Genomic DNA, 16881 nt, shown 5'->3' with positions numbered 1-16881 from the left:
AGGCCAATGCTGACCAGGTGGAGAGGGACATCCTGGAGACCCAGAAGAGGCTGCAGCAGGTGAGGGCCGGGGGCAGGGAGCAGGGCGTGGAGCCCTGGGACGCCCATTGTCACGCCCTGGAGTGCCCGCTGATCGTGTCGCCTTCACTAGACGTCCCCAAACACAGTGGGAGAGCAGGCTCAGCAGTCCTTCTTTGTTGGGCTCCTAACATGGGGGGTCAAAGAGGTTCGAGGGGGGCCCAGTCCTCCCCTGTGTCCTTGAGCCTGCCCTGTGAATGGGCCTATCCCTTTGTCGGTGTGGACACCAAGGCTGGCCAGTGCCACTGGGGTCCCTCAGGGTGGGGCTCAGGGGGCAGGGAGAGGCAGCGAGGATGCCCTCCCCCGCCTGCAGGACCGGCTGCACAGCGAGCAGAGCCAGGCCCTGCAGCACCGGCAGGAGGCGGGCCGCAGCCTGAAGGAGGCCGAGGTGTTGCTGAAGGACCTCTTCCTGGACGTGGACAAGGCCCGGCGGCTCAAGCACCCGCAGGCCGAGGAGATCGAGAAGGAGTGAGTGGGGTGGCGGTGGGGGCTGGCGCTGAAGGGCGGGGGCACTGAGGGTCCCGGGGGAGTCCCTGGGCCAGCTCTGACCTGCTGGCCACTTCCTTGGCAGCATCAAGCAGCTGCACGAGCGGGTGACCCAGGAGTGTGCCGAGTACCGCGCCCTGTACGAGAAGATGGTGCTGCCGCCCAGCATGGGGCCCAGGGTGGACTGGGCGCGGGTGCTGGAGCAGAAACAGGTCAGGGGCCATGCCCAATACCGAGGGCACCTCAGGGAGCTGGAGTCACACCCAGGAGTAGTTGGAGCAGTAGTTGGAGCAGTAGTGTGTCATCCGGGGCCTGACAGTGTGCTTCCACCCAGGGGTAGTTAGGGGTCTGGGGAAGGAGAGAGCAGAGGACACAGTGCAGTCAGGGGAGGCTTCTTGCAGGAGGAGGCTCAGAGGCCTCAGAGAATGGCACGTCTCCCAGGGCGAGCCGCTGGCTATTCACTCAGGTGATTCTCCTGGCCTGTCCACCCTCTGCCAAAAAGACCAGCTCTGCTCCTACTGATGGGGAAGCGGGGAGGGCACGGGAGGGCATAGGCGGGCTCCTGCCCAGGTCCAAGGTGGAGCTGAGCGGCCAGCTCCTCTGCAGAATCAGGTCCGCGAGGGCCAGTATGGGCCGGGCATGGCGGAGCTGGAGCAGCAGATCGCAGAGCACAACATCTTGCAGAAGGAGATCGACGCCTACGGGCAGCAGCTGCGCAGCCTCGTGGGGCCGGTGGGTGAGCCTCCCGCATGCACATCCCAGCCCCCACCCCTTTCTCCCGTCAGAGCCTGAGCTGGGCTGGCTGGCCTCTGGGGCGAGGGATGCAGCAGAAGGGCCCAGTTGGCCCGGGGCAGCCCACCCTGCAGCCCACCTCTCACTAGGCCTGCATTTTCTCCCACTTGGTCGAAACAGGATGCAGCCACCATCCGGGGCCAATACCGGGACCTTCTGGTGAGCAGGAACTAGGGCCAGGCTGGCGTCTGGGTGGGCTGGGAGTGGGGCGGGCCTGGCTGCGGACACTCTTGATGGCACCAGTGTTTTCGGGTGCAGCCTGATGGCGCCTCTCGGTACCCCTTCTCCCCCCACCTCCTGCTGAGCGCAGAAGGCAGCCTCGTGGCGCGGGCAGAGCCTGGGCAGCCTGTACACGCACCTGCAGGGCTGCACGCGCCAGCTGAGCACCCTGGCCCAGCAGCAGCACCACATCCTGCAGCAGGACTGGAGCGACCTCATGGCGGACCCTGTGGGCGTGCGGCGGGAGTACGAGGTCAGGGTGAGGAACGTGGGGGCGGGGAGGGGACGCGGGCACCCTCATCCTCACCGCTCGCTCCCACTCTCCCCCAGCACTTCAAGCAGCATGAGCTGCTGAGCCAGGAACAGTGCGTGAACCAGCTGGAGGATGATGGGGAACGCATGGTGGAGCTCGGGCATCCGGCTGTGGGGCCCATCCAGGTGTGAAGGCCCAGACGCCCCCTGCTGCTTCAGGGACCCCTGCTCCCTCCACGGGGGGACCTCCCAGGGAGGCTGGGGAGAGGGAGATGGAAGGCAGGGCCCGCTGAGTGGGCGGTGGGTGGGTGGACGGACCAGAGCAGGGACCAGGACAGGGCTTGATCCGAGGGCTCCCTGCTGCTGTCCCCAGGTCCACCAGGAGGCCCTAAAGATGGAATGGCAGAACTTCCTGAACCTGTGTATCTGCCAGGAGAGCCAGCTGCAGCACGTTGAGGATTATCGCCGGGTGAGGCTGTAGGCAGTGCTGGGCAGTGCTGGGCAGGGGAAGGGACACAGGGGTGGGCAAGGGGCACAGGGCTAGGGGTGTGGCAGGGCCGTACATGGGTTCTAGGGGGTGGGGGCAGCCACCAGGGCCCCAGGCTGGAGCACAGAGGTGTCTGGAGATCACTGCAGGACATGCTCGCCTTGTGGGACACAAGGTACTTTATATAAATGACAGAACTGTGTCTTTGTGACTAGGTCCCAGATGGAAAATAATGTCACTCATACATTCTCAACAGGGTGATAGTGTTCCCCAGGGGGTGAAAGTTGGCTTAGTTGCTTCTTAGGAGCAAAAAAAACAAGAAAAAACTCTTTTTTTTTAATGCATAAATCATACATATACACACATAAAGGACAGACGGCGTATCGGTGGTGTTAAAATGACATGGCGATGGTGGGGAAATGAAGGGGAAAATATCTAAAAAGCCTATTAGAAGAGACGATCATCTTTTAAAAAAGCATTGAGAAACCATTGATAGAATACACAACAGGGACCTTTTTTGGTAATTTCCACCCAAAATGTTCCATATCCTTTGAGAGAGACGACAGCCAAAGCCCAGGAGTGTTTTTCCTCCCTCTTCCTTTTAAGAGCATTTTCCTACATAACCACAATACCGCATCACAGCCGTCGACGAGAACGCCCTCACAGCACCCACTGCAGGACGCTCTGTAAAGCGCATCCCCGGCTTCTCCTCTGGGGCTGGGAAAAGTGCAGTTCAGACGCCCCAGGCACCCACCCCGGGTCCGGCCAGGGTGACAAGGCAGCAGAGGCACAGCCCAGCATCTGTGCCGGAAGGACAAAACCAAAGTGTTTATAACACTAAAGGGAATTTACTGAATTTTCACTAAAATTCGCTAACGTTCAGTGAACCGAAAATGCCTCATTTGTAAAGCACTCCAGTTCAAAAGGCCCCACTGCCCAGGTAGAAAGGCCTACAGCGTGGGGGACAAGTGGCAGTTTGGGTTCAGCCCACTTGCAATTAGCTGGTTTGCAGGGTCGCCAGGCAGTGGGAGACCCTGGGCTCTGAACTTAACCATGCACCAAACTCAGTTCCAGGAAGAAGCGGACTCTGTCAGCCAAACCCTGGCAAAGCTTAATTCCAGCCTGGACATTCAGTACAGCCCTGCCCCTGGGGAGCCCCCCGCTAACCCCACAGAGCTGCTACTACAGCTGGAGGTGAGATTGCCCCGCCCGGCCTCTGCACCCCTCTCCTGGGAAGGGGGCCTGCCCATGTGTCTGGGGCTCACCACCCCCCAGGTACCTAGCCCTACTCTGAGCCCTAGTCTTGGGGGTCAGGAGAAGGGGGTCACCCCAGCAGAAGGAGGCTGGTCTGTTACTAGCAAGCTCCTCCCCTCTTTGGACCTCAAGTTTCCTCGTCTGTCATGTGACAGGGCCTCCAGGATCGCTCCGAGGCCCTTGGGCTCCCACTCCAGAGGCCTGGGTGATGCTGGGTGGCCCCCCTCCACCCCATCCCACAGACCCAAGGGTCCTGGGTCCCCAGGGAGGGGCTTCTTTTGCTTTGCTGACCTAGAAACCCTCACTTTATGAAGGCCAGACCCTGGTTTGCTTGTGGGGGTGTGGGTACGGGCCAGGCCTGGCCTGAACCCCCACTGCCTGGGACCCCACAGGCAGAGGAGAAGAAACTGGCCATGGCTGAGAAGACTATTGGGGACCTGCAGCGGCGGAGCCGGGAAGTAGCCCCTCTGCCACAACGCCGGAACCCACCCCAGCAGCCTCTGCCTGTGGACAGCATCTGTGACTGGGACTCGGGAGAAGTACAGGCCCAGCCGCCCTGCCCCTGCCCCCTCCCGCCCCACCCCACCCCACTCCACCCCTGGTCCAAGCCTCCTCTCTCCATGCCTTGCCCTGCCTCTGGCCTGTCCTTACCCCTGCCCCAGCACCCTCCACTCCAATTCCTGCCCCTGCCCCAGCCCCTACCCCGTCTTGGCCTTGGTCCCTTTTCTGGCCCTGGCCCCTGAGCTTACATGAGCCCCCTGCCTGCCCCTCAGGTGCAGCTGCTGCGGGGTGAGCGGTATACGCTGATGGACAACACGAACCCACACACCTGGGTCGTGCAGGGCCTGGGCGGGGAGACCAAGCGCGCCCCGGCCGCCTGCTTCTGCATCCCAGCTCCGGACCCCGAAGCCGTGGCCAGGGCCTCCAAGTGGGTCTCCCTGGGGATACACAGAGGCAGGAGGCGGGCTGGGGATCTAGCCAGGCCCCGTGGGGTCCGAGGCCGGTGCCTGGCCTTCGCCTGGACTGGTGGCGAGGGAGGAGGCTCACCTTCCCTGCTCTTCTCCCTCCAGGCTGGCTTCGGAGATGCAGGCTCTGAAGCAGAAACTGGCCACAGCCCAGAGCCGCCTGAAGACCAACGTTGTGGAGCCCTTACGGCCGGGCCAGCAGGGTACCACGGACTGGCCAGGGAGTGGGGTGGGGGGTTGCTGGAATAGAGGGAGTAGACTCCTACTTTGGCCACTGCTGGAGGGCTGCGGTGGGCCGGGGTGGCCCTGGGTTAAGGATGTCTGCTCTGGGCATTCCATCTTCTGGGTCGGCAAGCCCCTGGGGCTGTCCCTCCCTCAGTTAGGCCCTGCCCATCCCCTCCCCGCCCTAACCCACACAGGACCCTGTTTGGGTACCCAGGGAGGAGCCTCTTGGACAGGCGGGCAGATGGGACACAGGCCCTGGACCCTCACAGTCTCCCTGTGCTCCCAGCCCCAACTGGCTCAGCTACAGCTGACCCACAGGCCCAGAAGCTCCTGACACAGATGAACCGGCTGGATGGGGACCTGCGGCAGATGGAGAAGCAGATACTGGCCTGGGCCCGGGCCCCACTCAGCCGCACCACACCGCTGGAGGACCTGGAGGGCCGCATCCAAAGCCACAAGGTGGGCGAGCGGGGGCAAGAAGCGGCCCTGCCCTGGGGCTGCAGAAACTAAGCGAGGCAAGTTTGGGAGCCACAGGGACCTGCGGTGGACAAGGGAAAGCACAGTGCAGCGCCCACGCAAGCTGCTTCCCGTCCTGGCCCCGCCACTAACCGGCTCTGTGACCTTGGTCGATTCGCGTAACCTCTCTGGGCCTTGGCTTCCTCATCCCTGAAAACGGGTGCAGGAATATCCAGCTCATCCTGTTGTCCTGAGGATGGAGTGTAGTAAGGCCCGGGAAGGTTCTAGAAGGGCAAGGCCCAGAGTAAACATCCTATGACCCCAACTCAGTAGGTGTTGAGAGGGACCCGAGAGCAGCCAGGAAGCCTGGAGCATCTTAGGGGTGCTTGCTCCCAGGAGGCTAGCGGGGTCGGGGGGGAGGGGGCCCCCCCCAGAGAGCAGCCATGTAAACATGATCAGAAAGAACTTGTCCTCAGAGGCACTAATAGTGAAAGTGTTCCTTCCCCACACCTGGGGGTGGGGTGGGGGTGCAGGTGGGGGTGGGGGTAGCAGCCTTCCAAACCGGTTTCTACGCAAACATATCGTTTGGGTTTAGTTTTAAAGTTTTGAATCTGTTGCTGTGCAACTTGTGATTTTCACTGCACAACGTACCATAGGGGGTCATAGGGCCCTGGAGTCGGGACGGGGCGCTGCAGCCAGGGCAGAGGGCGGGCCAGGCGGGGAAGGATGACCATTAGGAGCTGCAGGTTGCAGGGACCTGGAGGCCTCTTTGAGGTAGAGATGAGCGTGCTGGGTGTTCGTGAGGGCATCCCAAGGGTGCTACCTGTGGGGTGGAGGCAGGAAGCAGGAGCAGCAGAAGGAGGCACTGTACCCTGATGCTGCCTCAACAAAGACCTCCGCCCACCCCGGGGGGGGGGTCTGGCCCTGATAGGGGGCTGGGCCTTCACACCCCACGTTAAGTCACTGGTTACGCTGCCCTGAAACAGCTCTCTGGGGCCCCAGATAGGTCCTTGGGTTTTGAAGTCACAGGAGTGTTGGGGTCCATGGGAAGCCCAGTTACACTGGAAGGCGGGCAGGGCATGGCACAGAGTCAGCACCTATGACTTATAGAAGAGATAAATGAAAAAGTGATAAAAGAATGAACGAAATAACCCCAAGGAGACAGAGCGAGGGCTTTGCTGCCGAACCTTTAGCAATGGGGCAGGGGACTGAAGGCTTGTGAATAACAAGACAGTGACATACAGACTGTGGTGGGCGACTTCGTGCCTGGCACTGCCAAGCTCCTGACACACATGGTCTCATTTCATCCTTCCGTTAATCATTCTGTAGATGAGGAGACTGAGGGTCAGAGAGGTTCACCTGCCCCAGGTCATCCACACGGGGATTAGCAAGGCCAGGACTGCTCCCAGATCTTTAGCCTGGGCTCGAGCACATACCCACCACACTCTCAGGTTCATGGGCGGAGTTAGGTCAACCTGGCAGGAGGGCTGGGTGAAACTCGCCTGCCCAGAGCACACATCCCTGACCCCCACCCACCCCAGGACACAGCCCAGCAGCTGCAGAGCCTGGGAGCAGAGAAGGAGGCAGCCCAGCAGGAGTGCGAGGCGCTCCTATCAGCTCGGCCTGCGGGCCCAGCCGCCTTGCACCTGCCCGTGGCCCTCAACAATGTCAAGAACAAGTACAGTGACGTGCAGGTTCTCTGCAACCTCTACGGAGAGAAGTGAGTGCTCCAGGGCCTGGGGAAGGGGTGGCTGGGCCGGGCGGCAGGGGTGAGGCTGAGGGAGTGACTAACCATCGGCCTCCCCCGCGGCAGAGCCAAGGCTGCCCTGGGTCTGGAGCGGCAGATCCAGGAAGCGGACAGGGTCATCCGAGGCTTCGAGTCCGCGCTGGCGCAGGAGGCCCCCATCCCCGCTGGCCCAGATGCCCTGCAGGAGAGGGTCAGCAAGCTGCAGGTAAGGGGCCAGGTGGCCTCCTGGCGGGAGGAGGGGCACAGCCTGAACAGGCATGCAGAGGCAGGTGGGGAGCAGACGTGGAGTCTCACGAAACCGAAACCGCAAGGGGGCATGTCGCTGTGTCCCCGCCTCCCCCAGCGCCAGAGAAAGGAGCTGCTGGAGCAACAGGCCTACGTGCTGGGGCTGCACCGCGAGCTGAAGGCCGCTGAGCACGCGTGCTCCGCACTGCAGAACAATTTCCACGAGTTCTGCCAAGACCTGCCACACCAGCAGCGCCAAGTGCAGGCCCTCACTGACCGCTACCACGCCGTGGGGGACCAGCTGGACCTGCGGTGAGTGGCTGGGCCGTCAGGGCTCAAGGCATGCCCCGACGGCACACAGCAGCTGCTGCCGACGAGCCTGTGACCTTGCACCGGTGACTGTGCCTCTCTGGGCCTCTACGGTGGGATAATAACAGTGCCTACCCCCCAGGGTGGTGTCTGGCAGAGGCTGTCCCATCCATCTCATAATGCCCAGTACCAGCACGAGGCCAGAGTTCGGGGATCAGTGTGGCAGCTACTCAGGCTTCCTGATGGGTGTCTGAGAGGGAGGCGCCCACCAGCCCCCTCCACGCTCCCCTCATTATTCCTGGAGGGCAACTCTCACCTCTGCTCGGGGCCTCATCCTTGCACAGGGAGAAGACCGTGCAGGACGCTGGCCTCACCTACCAGCAGTTCAAGAACTGCAGGGACAACTTGAGCTCCTGGCTGGAGCACCTGCCCCACAACCAGGTGCGGCCCAGTGATGGACCCAGCCAGATCGCCTACAAGCTGCAGGCGCAGAAGGTATGGGGTTGGGGCTGCTGGCGACTTGGGGTCAGGTCAGGCCCCTGCCGGGAGCCATGCCCACCCTCCCTGGCAGCCTCCTCCGCAGGGAGAGCCACCTGTGCGCGTGTGGCCCCCTAGTGGCCAGTATTCTAAGTGACCTCAAAGCTCAGACCACAGAGGCCTTGGGTCATCACCACCACCCCCCACCCAAAATGCTCCACTGTGCCCACAAAACACGGCCGGCGCATCACTGTGTGGTCCGAGGTAGGAAGCAGGCTCCATGCTCCTGGGGTTCCAGCTCTTCCTTCCTCACATTTGGCAAGCCTCTGCCACACACTGGCACTGCACCAGGGGCTGGGGGTGCAGCCCAGGCTGGTGGGGGCCGGTGCGTCGCAGGCCATAGTGCTGATAAGCACTTGGCGGAGAAGCAAGAGCACTGTGGGGGTCCGCGGCAGGACACGTGTGAGGGTCGGGGCAAGTGACATCTAAGCCGAGGCCTAAGGAATAGATAGGACAGCCAGGTGGCACGGGTGAAATGCCCCAAGCCGAGGCCATGTGGGTCAGGGAGAGGAAGGGCAGTTTCCCACACAACCCTTCCTGCCCCGCCGGTGGCCCCGGAGGAGCCCGGCTGGAGGCGAGTCCGGTGACTGGTGCGACCTGATCTCCCTGATTCTCACCTCTTCCTGGGCAGAGGCTTCTGCAGGAGATCCGGGGCCGGGAGCAGGACAGAGCCACGGCATCCCGCCTCTCCCAGGACCTGCAGGCGGCTCTCCAGGTAAGCGGGTTTTACTGCCGTTTGTCCCTCCTTATCCGCCCGCCCTCCCTCCCTCTGCCAGGCCCCTGATCTCCCAGCCCCAGCTTCCCCCACTGACCACCAGCCTGCTGTCCTTGCCTCCCTGCTCAGGACTACGAGCTACAGGCAGAAACCTACCGCTGCTCCCTGGGTCTCACCCAGGCAGGCTCGGCCCCCAAGAGACCCCGAGTGGCTCCCCTGCAGGAGAGCATCCAGGCCCAGGTAAGATGGCATCCAGAAGTACCAGCTCTGCGGCCTCTGCGGCGGGAGCTGACGCCGCTCTCCCTCCCCCTCCCTTTGGCCTCTCCAGGAGCAGAATCTGACAAAAGCCTACACCGAGGTTGCGGCTGCACACCAACAGCAGCTGTGCCAGCTGGAGTTTGCCAGAAAGATGCTGGAGAAGGTACGGGGAGGGTGCCCGCTCCGTTTCCACCCTGGGCAGCCTGGCCCCGTAGTCGACCTGGCACATTTTCTTTTGCCGCCTGCAGCTCTGGGGTTCTACGTCCCCCCAGTTCTCTCCCCAGCAGCTCTTACAGACTGGTCCCCATCTCAGAGTTAGGCCCTGGAGATATCATTCGGGGAGGTCACAGCTTAGCCACTGGGCAGTCCCCCAGTGCGGACCAGAGAAAATCCCCACCAAGTCTTCAGCCTTAGGATCCAGCTACAGTGGGCAGGAGGCCACCTAGGTCCCCTCCCTGGGGGACCGGGAGCCAGAAGCTCTCCGTGACTCTTAGTGACTGGTCAAGGGACTTGCCAGATTTCTCCTACCCAGAGGCATGTTCCAGCACCCCCAGAGGAGTGTGGGCTCGTTTCTGGGAGCCCGGATGGAGGAGAAGGGGAGAAGGTGTGGAAGGGAGAACCGGTCCTATTTTCATGTTCTAGTACAAACTTGGCCTGAGCACCGCCTCACATCCTAACATCATGGCACTGACGGGGCTTCTCAAAACACCTGCATCTAAGCATCTCCGGTCTCCGGCTCCATGTCCTGGGACCTACCGGGAAGTGTCAGGAAGCAGGGAGGGGGTCTCTGATCTTGGGAGAGGGGAAGAAGGCCCCCTCCCCCCAGGACTCTTCCCTTCCTTCTCTCCCTCTGCAGAAGGAGCTCAGCGAGGACATCCAGGTGGCCCATGACGCACAGCAGGGATCTGGGAGCCCAGCCCAAGCGGGGAGGGAGTCAGAGGCCCTGAGGTCCCAGCTGGAGGAGGAGAGGAAGCGGGTGGCCCAGGTGCAGCACGATCTGGAAGAGCAGAGGCGCCAGCTGCTGCAGCTGAGGACCCAGCGGCCCGTGGAGAGGCTGGAGGAGAAGGAGGTGGTGGAGTTTTACCGGGACCCCCAGCTGGAGAGCAATCTGTCGAGGGTGAAGTCCCAGGTGGAAGATGAGAGCAAGAAGCGGGCCAGCCTGCAGGCAGACCTGGAAATGGCGGCCCAGAAGGTCGTCCAGCTGGAGGGCAAGAGGAAGGCCATGCAGCCTCATCTGCTGACCAAGGAGGTTACTCAGATCGAGAAGGACCCCGGTCTGGATAGCCAGGCGGCCCAGCTCAGCAGCGAGATCCAGCAGCTCCGTGGCGAGAACACGGCTGTGTCGGCCCGGCTGGAGGGGCTCAAGAAGGAGCTGCTGGCCCTGGAGCAGAAGGAGGCCAATGTGAAGGAGAAGGTCGTGGTGAAAGAAGTGGTCAAGGTGGAGAAGGACCTGGAAATGGTCAAGGCCGTGCAGGCTCTGAGGCGGCAGGTGGAGGAGGATGCTGCGCAGAGGAGGAGGGCAGAGGAGGCCGCGGCCACGCTGCAGGTGCGCATCGAAGACCTGGGCCGGGCGATCGGCGCCGTGCAGCCCAAGGTGATCGTGAAGGAGGTGAAGAAGGTGGAGCAGGACCCAGGCCTTCTCAAGGAGGCGTCCAGGCTGCGGAGCCTCCTCGAGGGGGAGAGGAGTAAGAATGCGACGCTGGCCAGGGAGCTGGAGGAGCTGCGTGACAAGCTCAGCACGGTGGAGAAGCAGAAGCCCAAAGTGGAGCTCCAGGAGCGCGTCCACGAGATCTTCCAGGTGGATCCGGAGACGGAGCGGGAGATCGCGCGGCTCAGGGCCGAGCTGCAGCAGACCGCCAGCGAGCGGGGCAGCGTGGAGAAGGAGGTGGAGAAGCTGCTGCCTGACCTGGCCGTCCTGCGGGCCCAGAAGCCCCTGGTGGAGTACAAGCAGGTGACGCGGGAGGTGGTGAAGCACGAGAGGAGCCCAGAGGTGCTGCGGGAAATCGACCGCCTGAAGGTGCGGCTCAACGAGCTGGTCAATGCCAGCGGGAGGGCCCAGGAGCAGCGCATCCGGCTGCAGGGGGAGCGCGACCAGTGGAAGCGGGAGCGGTCCAAGGTGGAGACCCAGACGGTGAGCAAGGAGGTGGTGCGCCACGAGAAGGACCCCGTCCTGGAGAAGGAGGCCGAGCGGCTCCGCCAGGAGGTGCGGGAAGCGGCCCAGAAGCGGCGGGCCGCCGAGGACGTGGTCTACGAGCTGCAGAACAAGTACCTGCTGCTGGAGAGGAGGCGGCCCGAGGAGAAGGTGGTGGTGCAGGAGGTGGTGGTCACCCAGAAGGACCCGAAGCTCCACGAGGACCACAGCAGGCTGAGCCGGAGCCTGGATGAGGAGGTGGGCCGGCGGCGGCAGCTGGAGCGGGAGGTCCAGCAGCTGCTGGCCGCCGTGGAGGAGAAGGAGGGCCTGCTCAGCTTCCAGGAGGACCGCGACAAGAAGCTGGCCGTGGAGAAGGAGATGCGGCAGCTGACCTTGCGGATCCAGGAGCTCGAGAAACGGCCTCCTGCGGTGCAGGAGAAGATCATCATGGAGGAGGTGGTCAAGCTGGAGAAGGACCCGGATCTGGAGAAGTGCACGGAAGCCCTGCGGCAGGACCTGGACCGGGAGAAGACCCAGGTGACGGAGCTGCATCGGGAGTGCAAGAACCTACAGGTCCAGATCGACGTCCTCCAGAAAACCAAATCGCAAGAGAAGACCATCTACAAGGAGGTGATCAGGGTGGAGAAGGACCGGGCGCTAGAGGGCGAGCGGTCTCGGGTGTGGGAGATGCTCAACAGGGAGCGCGCGGCCCGGAAGGGCCAGGAGGAGGCGCTGCAGCGCCTCCGGGAGCGGATCGACAGGGCCGAGGCGCTGAGCAGGACCTGGAGCCGGGAGGAGACCGAGCTCCAGAAGGCCCGGAACCAGGGCAGCCAGGAGTGCAGGCAGCTGCAGCAGGAGCTGCAGGAGCTGGAGAGGCAGAAGCAGCAGAAGGTGCTGCACCTGCAGGAGGAGTCGAAGCTGCTCAGCCAGAAGACGGAGAGCGAGCGGCAGAAGGCGGCCCAGCAGGGCCAGGAACTCTCGCAGCTCGAGGCGGCCATCCTCCACGAGAAGGACCAGATCTACGAGAAGGAGAGGACCCTCCGGGACCTCCACACCAAGGTGAGCCGGGAGCAGCTCAACCAGGAGACCCAGACACGAGAGACCAACCTCTCTACCAAGATCTCCATCCTGGAACCGGAGACGGGGAAGGACATGTCCCCGTATGAGGCCTACAAGAGAGGCATCATCGATCGAGGCCAGTACCTCCAGCTGCAGGAGCTCGAGTGTGACTGGGAGGAGGTCACCACCTTGGGGCCCTGTGGGGAGGAGTCGGTGCTGCTGGACCGCAAGAGCGGGAAGCAGTACTCCATCGAGGCCGCCCTGCGCTGCCGGCACATCTCCAAGGAGGAGTACCATCTCTACAGGGACGGCCACCTGCCCATCTCCGAGTTCGCCCTGCTCGTGGCCGGGGAGACCAAGCCCTGCCCCTCGCTCTCCATCGGCTCCATCATCTCCAAATCCCCAGTGGCCTCGCCAGCCCCCCAGAGCTCCGGTTTCTTCTCTCCCAGCTTCTCTCTCGGGCTTGGCGATGACAGCTTCCCCATTGCCGGGGTCTACGACACGACCACAGACAACAAGTGCACCATCAAGACGGCCATGGCCAAGAACATGCTGGACCCCATCACCGGGCAGAAGCTGCTGGAGGCCCAGGCGGCCACGGGGGGCATCATAGACCTCCTGAGCCGAGAGCGCTACTCCGTGCACAAAGCCCTGGAGAGGGGGCTGATCGAGAACACCTCGACCCAGAGGCTGCTCAACGCCCAGAAGGCCTTCACCGGCATCGAGGACCCCGTCACCAAGAAGCGGCTGTCGGTGGGCGAGGCCATCCAGAAAGGCTGGATGCCACGGGAGAGCGCGCTCCCGCACCTGCAGGTGCAGCATCTGACCGGGGGGCTCATCGACCCCAGGAGGACAGGCCGCATCCCCATCCCGCAGGCCGTGCTCTCCGGAATGGTCAGTGAAGAGCTGGCGCAGCTCCTGCAGGATGAGTCCAGCTACGAGAAGGATTTGACAGACCCCATCTCCAAAGAGCGGCTGAGCTACAGGGAGGCCATGGCACGCTGCCGCAAAGACCCCGTGAGCGGCCTGCTGCTCCTCCCTGCTGCCCTGGAGGGGTACCGCTGCTACCGCTCAGCCTCCCCCACCGTACCCCGCGCCCTGCGCTGATGGGGGCCGAGCAGTCATGGGGAGAGTGCGTGAGGGGCGAGGGGAGGATGCGTGCACCCCTCACCCCCATAGCCTGACCCGGGGGGGCGGGTAGGCTTTCCCTCTGTCTGATGGCCGTTCTGTTACTCAGCTTCACGGTGTTGGGCCCCCGCCCCTTAAGTTGGTGCCCGCCCATCCCCGACCTGGTGATCAGCAGCCCTGTGTCCCTCCCTCCTCCCCCGCCTAGTACTGCCAATAAACCGATCGTCCCAGTGTCTTGCTCTCATTTTGGGGGCGTGGAATGGATTTGTCTGGGCCTTGGGCACAAGGTGCACCAATGCCGAGTCCTGCCCGGGGGTTACGAACATGCCCACTGGCCCTCCTACGAAACGGGGGCTCTCAGAGGGCGAGGCTCCTTTGACTCTGGGAGGAGGTCACGGAAGGAGATCATGGACCGGCCAGTGCCCGCTGCCCCCTCCTCTCAACAGAAAAAGACGGGAAATCTCAGAGTGCATGACTTTTATTTCCCGTTAACGCCAGAGGCAAACAAATGTAAGCATACTGTGGGTGACAATTACGCACAACAGCCACGCACACCCCGACCTCCCCTGGGACCAGGAAAATGTCCCCTCTCGCTCTCACCCCGCTTCCTGTTTAACTGGAGAGACTGACTCTTCACTGGAACGCAACTCTTCCCCAAAACATTTTAAATCCAAAAGACCAGCAGAGGGCACCCTTTCCCGCAGGATCTGACACGGCCGCCGAGGGCTGGGCAGGTGAAGGTCGGATGAGGGCCTCGCTTGCTGGGCACCTGTGCCAGTGCCAGGGGACCCAGTCTCTAACATGCCCCCTCATGCACTGAGCTTCTGTGTCCCCATCTTGAAACGGCGCCATCCAACCCAAAAAACAACACAGGAACTCGCTAACCTAGGGCAGGACTAACCCAAACTCGGCCCTCCGATGGCTGACGCCAAACTCCTCAGAGCTGTGCCCTCTCCCAGATGTCGTCCTTCTCAGCAAGTGCGTGGGGAGGTGGCTGGGGCAGCCGCTGGGGAGAGGCTTCAAGACAGTGGCCTCACATGTTCTCAGCGGCAAAAACGCTCCAGCACACACTGGTGGGGGACCGGGGAGGCCTCAGCGGACGAGAAGTATGGATGGGCAAGGGCGGTCTTGGCTGAAATCCGCTGGTCAGGGTCGTACTGTAGGAGTTGCTGCGAAGGAAGGGGGTTGGAGGAAAGAGATTGGGCCCGGGTGTGGCCAGGGTGGGGAGAGGAACAAGCTCTCTGGGTTGCAGGGCCCCTGAGAGCTGCCTCCAGACCCAGAACTGCAGGAAGCCACTGCCTCCCAGCTCGGGAGCCAGTTCTGGACACTCTCGGGATATGGAGACAAACAATTAGCTCTGGTCCAGCCCCGCTGAGTCAGACTGGTCTCCTTCATGCTACTGAGGCCGAGTCTGCCTCTCTTCTTCCTTAGTGAGGTTTCCAGGCCCACCCTACCTCTGGTTGAAACACACTTCTCTCTGTGTATCCAGAAGTAGGGGCCAAACCTGCCAGGGAGCACACCTGAGGGTGCTGCAGGAACTCTGAGTCCTTAAACCCTGCCAGGCTGTGCAAGGACCCGCCCCCGCTTCCGACCAGCCAGGACTCTGAGCAGCCAGGACTGAGCTCTGCCTACGAGCTTGGCTGGAAGTCTGTGCTGTCCTGGGGCCTCGGGCTGGCAAACACACACACAGTTCTGCCAAGCAGGATGCGGAGCCACAGGAGGAAAACACTGCCCGGCCTCCCTCTGATCCAGCACCAGATCAAAGGGAGAACCGTGGCTCCGGGTCCTCGTGGGCAAGAACGGACGGCTCTGCCCAAGGCCTTCTGGGCAGTCTGGCCTAGGCCGGACCCAGGGGTCAGGATGGCACAACAGGAGAGGGGCGTGAGGACTGTGGCAGGGACTCCGGCCGCAGGGGACAGCCTGCTCTGAGCAGCCTGGTGTAGCGCAGCCACTGCGGGAAGCGCCGAAGGCACAGGCAATACTGAGGCAGTCGGAGTGTGGTCCCTGCCTGGGGACGTGCGCAGCCTCGATGGGGCAGTAATGTCCCCAAGGAAAATGACCGGAAACGCAAGGCAATTTAGGACAAAAGGGCAAGAATCACAGCACGATGACAAAGCTAGCTAGAAGAGAGAGCTTGAAAAGGGAAGATGAGCAATCATCTCATCACAGGAGAGGCATCCAGGTGGGACAGCATCACGCACAGTTGTGTACAGGGGTCAACCAGCCTGGGCGCGGAAGGAGCCAGGGTTACATAAGGCACTGGTAACAAAGGACACGCTTCTGGTTGGAGCGGCAGCTGGAGCCAAGTGGCCTTTCTCGCCCTCCCTGGCCACCTACCTGTACCTACCATGAGCAGGTCCTGGCCCTCAGGTTCCAGATTGGGCACAATCTCCTCCAGCCCCTTCCTGTTCCACTTGGGGAAGCTTCCCTTATAGTCAGGCAGCTGGGTGACCCCTGGCCACACGGCTTCACTGGGTGTCCCCAGGGTGCGAAAGATACGAAAGAGCTGGTCGATCTCAGAGTCGCCAGGAAACAGGGCTCTGCGGATCACCTGAAATGGGGAAGAAGAGAAGGTACAGCTTCTCACGGCGCCACGTCCAGCAGCCCGGCCGGGTGATGCCAGTCGGGATGCAGCCCCCATGTGGACAGGGACAGGCCCAGCTTCCCCCATATCATTCAGAATCCAAACCAGATCAGAGGCCAGACCAGGGATGTGCCTTCCAGATATCTTTCCCAGGGCTGTGCTAAGAATCTTGGCCTTTCTGGAATCAGACCGGCTTCCTCAGCCCTTTAGCCAAGTCCCAAACACCCCTTAATCCACCTCTCACAGGAGGATCAGAGTCCTCCCACTTCCCACCCCAGTAGGACCCAGCCTGTGGCCTCCCTGCGGCCATGTCTGTCCCTCTCACTACCATTTCTGCAAAGATGCAACCAATGCTCCAGATATCCACAGCTGTCGAGTAGAACTTGCTGCCCAAAAGGATCTCGGGGGCGCGATACCAGAGTGTCACCACCTGTGGGGACAACAAGAAAGCAGCCTCGTTCAGGGTGGCCGAGGGCACAGGTGACACCCCTTTGGCCACCCTCCTCATCCCTTTGTCCTGCTGCACCTCATGGGTGTAGGTGCGTAGGGGGACCCCGAAGGCTCGCGCCAGTCCAAAGTCGGCCAGCTTGATGGCACCCAACTCATTGATGAGCAGATTCTGGGGCTTCAGGTCTCGGTGGATGACCCGATGGGAGTGGCAGAAATTCACGCCCTGCAGCAGCTGGAAGAGGTAGCTCTGGAACAGTGAGCGTGAGAAGGAGCTGGCCGAGCGGCAGTGGGGCCGCCCGAGCCGGTCCCACCTCGTCCTTCACTCGGTACCTTGACCAAGTGCAGGGGGAGCTCGGAGGCCGGGGTGGAGTCCATGAACTTCTTCAGGTCCTGGCTGAGAAACTCGAACACCAGGTACAGCTTCTTCTCACTGTGCACCACGTCCAGCAGCCTGGCCAGGTGACACCAGTCAGCATGCGGCCCCCAGGTGGACCGGGATGGGCCGACTTCCCTGCCTCCTCCCCC

At 62.4% G+C, this 16881-nt stretch overlaps 2 protein-coding genes across 2 annotated transcripts; one reads left to right on the top strand and one right to left on the bottom strand.

Moving 5' to 3' along the window:
- Positions 1-651: 651 nt before the first annotated feature.
- Positions 652-13651, top strand: EVPL (envoplakin). The gene is made up of 19 exons (XM_023531712.1): positions 652-775; positions 1170-1299; positions 1476-1514; positions 1666-1827; positions 1905-2012; positions 2200-2295; positions 3382-3507; positions 3960-4106; positions 4341-4495; positions 4638-4735; positions 5044-5216; positions 6755-6933; positions 7027-7165; positions 7304-7497; positions 7839-7989; positions 8663-8746; positions 8876-8986; positions 9075-9167; positions 9861-13651. The coding sequence occupies exons 2-19, from the start codon at positions 1192-1194 to the stop codon at positions 13299-13301; spliced, it is 5604 nt and encodes a 1867-aa protein (XP_023387480.1). The 5' UTR covers positions 652-775; positions 1170-1191; the 3' UTR covers positions 13302-13651.
- Positions 13652-13784: 133 nt separating this feature from the next.
- CDK3 (cyclin dependent kinase 3) lies at positions 13785-16866 on the bottom strand (the record flags this gene model as incomplete). The annotated part of the gene is made up of 5 exons (XM_011362068.2): positions 13785-14491; positions 15670-15873; positions 16235-16336; positions 16433-16603; positions 16687-16866. Coding segments are annotated over 5 exons (783 nt in total), but the record flags the coding sequence as incomplete, so codon positions are not given.
- Positions 16867-16881: the final 15 nt, after the last annotated feature.

Source organism: Pteropus vampyrus, unplaced genomic scaffold (genome assembly GCF_000151845.1).
Source record: "Pteropus vampyrus isolate Shadow unplaced genomic scaffold, Pvam_2.0 Scaffold72, whole genome shotgun sequence".
NCBI classification, from domain to species: Eukaryota; Metazoa; Chordata; class Mammalia; order Chiroptera; family Pteropodidae; genus Pteropus; species Pteropus vampyrus.
This window is presented reverse-complemented; position numbering and strand designations above follow the sequence as displayed.